The 2,689-nt window shown below is 32.1% G+C and overlaps 1 protein-coding gene across 1 annotated transcript; it reads right to left on the reverse strand.

Annotated features, from left to right (window-relative positions):
* Positions 1-474: 474 nt before the first annotated feature.
* LOC128132369 (splicing factor U2af large subunit B-like) lies at positions 475-1,516 on the reverse strand. Its single transcript, XM_052768899.1, has 5 exons — positions 1,332-1,516; positions 1,094-1,192; positions 941-1,016; positions 689-777; positions 475-520 (listed from the first exon to the last, which is right to left on the reverse strand). The coding sequence occupies exons 1-5, from the start codon at positions 1,514-1,516 to the stop codon at positions 475-477; spliced, it is 495 nt and encodes a 164-aa protein (XP_052624859.1).
* Positions 1,517-2,689: the final 1,173 nt, after the last annotated feature.

Raw genomic sequence — 2,689 nt, forward strand, 5'->3', positions numbered from 1 at the left:
TCCCTCATATCCTCTAATATTTCTTCATATTCTCCATCATCCATCAATTTATCAGCATTGATCACCTTCATTGCACCAAAAAAACATGCTTGCTTTTACCAAAATTATTCAAAAATATCATATTTTCTCAAAATGAGGTTTTCCACATTAACCAACTCCTAACATTTTCTCAAAAATATTATTTAAACATCATTTACATTTTTTCTTTTTAAAAAAGAAAAAACACAAGGTACCTCAGTTAAACACAAAACTTTAGTTGGAATCTCATCAGGTAATCTAGGTAATCCAGGAAGATTAAACCCTCCAACTTGTAAGGCCATTTTCGACAAATAAAAACATGAAGTTTCAAAGCATTGAAAGTACATAAATAATAATAATAATAATAATAATAATAATAATAATAATAATAATAATAATAATAATAATAATTAATAATAATAATAAACTCTGTAGTACCTGCATAGCTATATGTTGTTAAGCCTGGGCCATAATGGTCTCCTGTTCAGATTTCATCTGCCCACTGCAGTAAAATAAAGAGCACCAAAAACATCAGATTTATCATAAACTTGTTCATAATAATAAAGCCCACATGGATTGAGAAAAATTTAAATTAATAATAATAATAATAATAATAATAATAATAATAATAATAATAATAATAATAATAAAGGATATTTTAAATAAAAACCTGATGGTTGCACGTCTGACTGTGAGTGTTTTATCCCTAATTTTTAAGCCATTAAGTGTAGCACAGGCAACGTCTGTGGCTGCTTGATCCTGAAAATAACTCCCAAATATTTTATATTTATTGGAAGAAAGAATAACTGACCATAACGCCCTTTTTTAACTTAACTTAGGACAAGGTGCAAAAATGTTTAAAAACTGAGAATATTTACAGATTCATATTGTTTACTTTAAAGAAAAAAAGGGTGATAATTACCTCATAGACACATAAACCATATCCTTTAGATTTTCCAATATCTCTATCCTTCACAAGATCACACCCACGCAGCGGTCTGAATCAATAAAATTCCTTAAACTTTCATTTTGTAAAAATATTTAAAAAAAATCATAAAATTATAAAACTACATACCCAAAGGATTCTAGCAGCTCTCTTATCTGTACCTTAGTAAAGTAATACGGTAAACCCCCAACAAATATACGATCAGGTCCTTCAGCTCCACCAATACCACTAATTACACCAAAAAAATCAAATTCACAATAACAAAGAGGCGCAAAAACGTCTTTTTGACTCTCATTTACCCAGGGGTAAGCCCAGCAGCAGTTCCAATAAATACTCAAAAACGTATAAAGAAAAAAATAATAAGCACCCATCCCATATTCCCAGGGACATGAAGGTTAATTGTTTGAACGAGATTATGAAATTAGTGTAGCATCCGAATTCCCATCCATTGGCATTTGACAAACAATTTCCTTCACCTTTTGGCTGTAATCGCTTTGTTGGGCAGCGGGTACCAGCAACAAAGCCTTCTGTGTAGGCTGTATTTTTAAACATCTTCTGAAACACCAAAGTCCAAACCAAATAATAAATACCAAACATAATTTGATTTTATAGCATCATCCTACACTACACACTATTACAGTTACAGCATTGTACCAAATTATATGTCCAAATACAAAATATTGGGTGTAAGATGCCTAGATGATTGATTGTACAAAAATAACTTGCAGTACAGCATAACTCATAACAGGGTGGATCACTCTTTCATGTATAACTATAAGTATAACTATATATGGGTGTTGAAACTAGCCTTTCCCTCCTCCTTTTACAAAATTTTATGTTTTTTCTTCCATTTATCAAAACATAATTTATATGGTTTTTAAAGAGAATGAACAAAGAAAGGAACATTGTCTTATGGATAATACACAAGGATATCAAGTCTATGTAGCAACAAATAGCAGATTAATGTCACTCAAGTTTTGACACATGCTGATTGAAGTCTGGGGAAGAAAAAACACTTGCTAAGTTGCTATGAATGAACACTTATTGCATTAATGAGAATGCTACACCTATTAAATTACAAATATTCAACCACATGAATAGTTGAAATCAATGGCCAATATTGAGTCTCTACACATATTCTATTAAACATCTAGAAAAGAATCAATGTGACAATACTTGCAACTTGTTGTGTGCAAAAAAGACATGAATGCCCCCATCTCATCATCAATAATGTCAATAGATATATAGGTGATTGTGAGCTAAACGCGTTAGTAATGTGATGTAATTCATCATGAAAAACAAATACTTCAATTTGAGAAACGTATATTAGTATTGGAAACTAGAAACTGGATCTGATAAAGCGAGGGAGGATGCAACTTATGTTTTGTGGAAATTATGTTGTCACAGTGAAGATATCTATGCATGTGTTGAAAGTGCTGAAGATATTCCTGTTTTCCTATGGTTCTTGAAAACTGGTGGAACAAAGGGACAAGAAGCCTCAGGGAAGGCACTAAGAAAGCTTATACGCAAGGCATATGCTGCCACTATTAATCAGCTACTAGCTCTGCTTTGGGGGGACACCCCAAAATCAAAAGCCCACAAAATTGAAGTACTAGGTCATGTGTTTACCATGGCATCACATTATGACCTTGTTCAAAAAGGATCAGATGCTTATAAAGGGTTGAGATCGCTTGTTCAGATTCTTAATTCTTCAAATGAGGAAAC

Source organism: Lactuca sativa, chromosome 2 (assembly GCF_002870075.4).
Source record: "Lactuca sativa cultivar Salinas chromosome 2, Lsat_Salinas_v11, whole genome shotgun sequence".
NCBI classification, from domain to species: domain Eukaryota; kingdom Viridiplantae; phylum Streptophyta; class Magnoliopsida; order Asterales; family Asteraceae; genus Lactuca; species Lactuca sativa.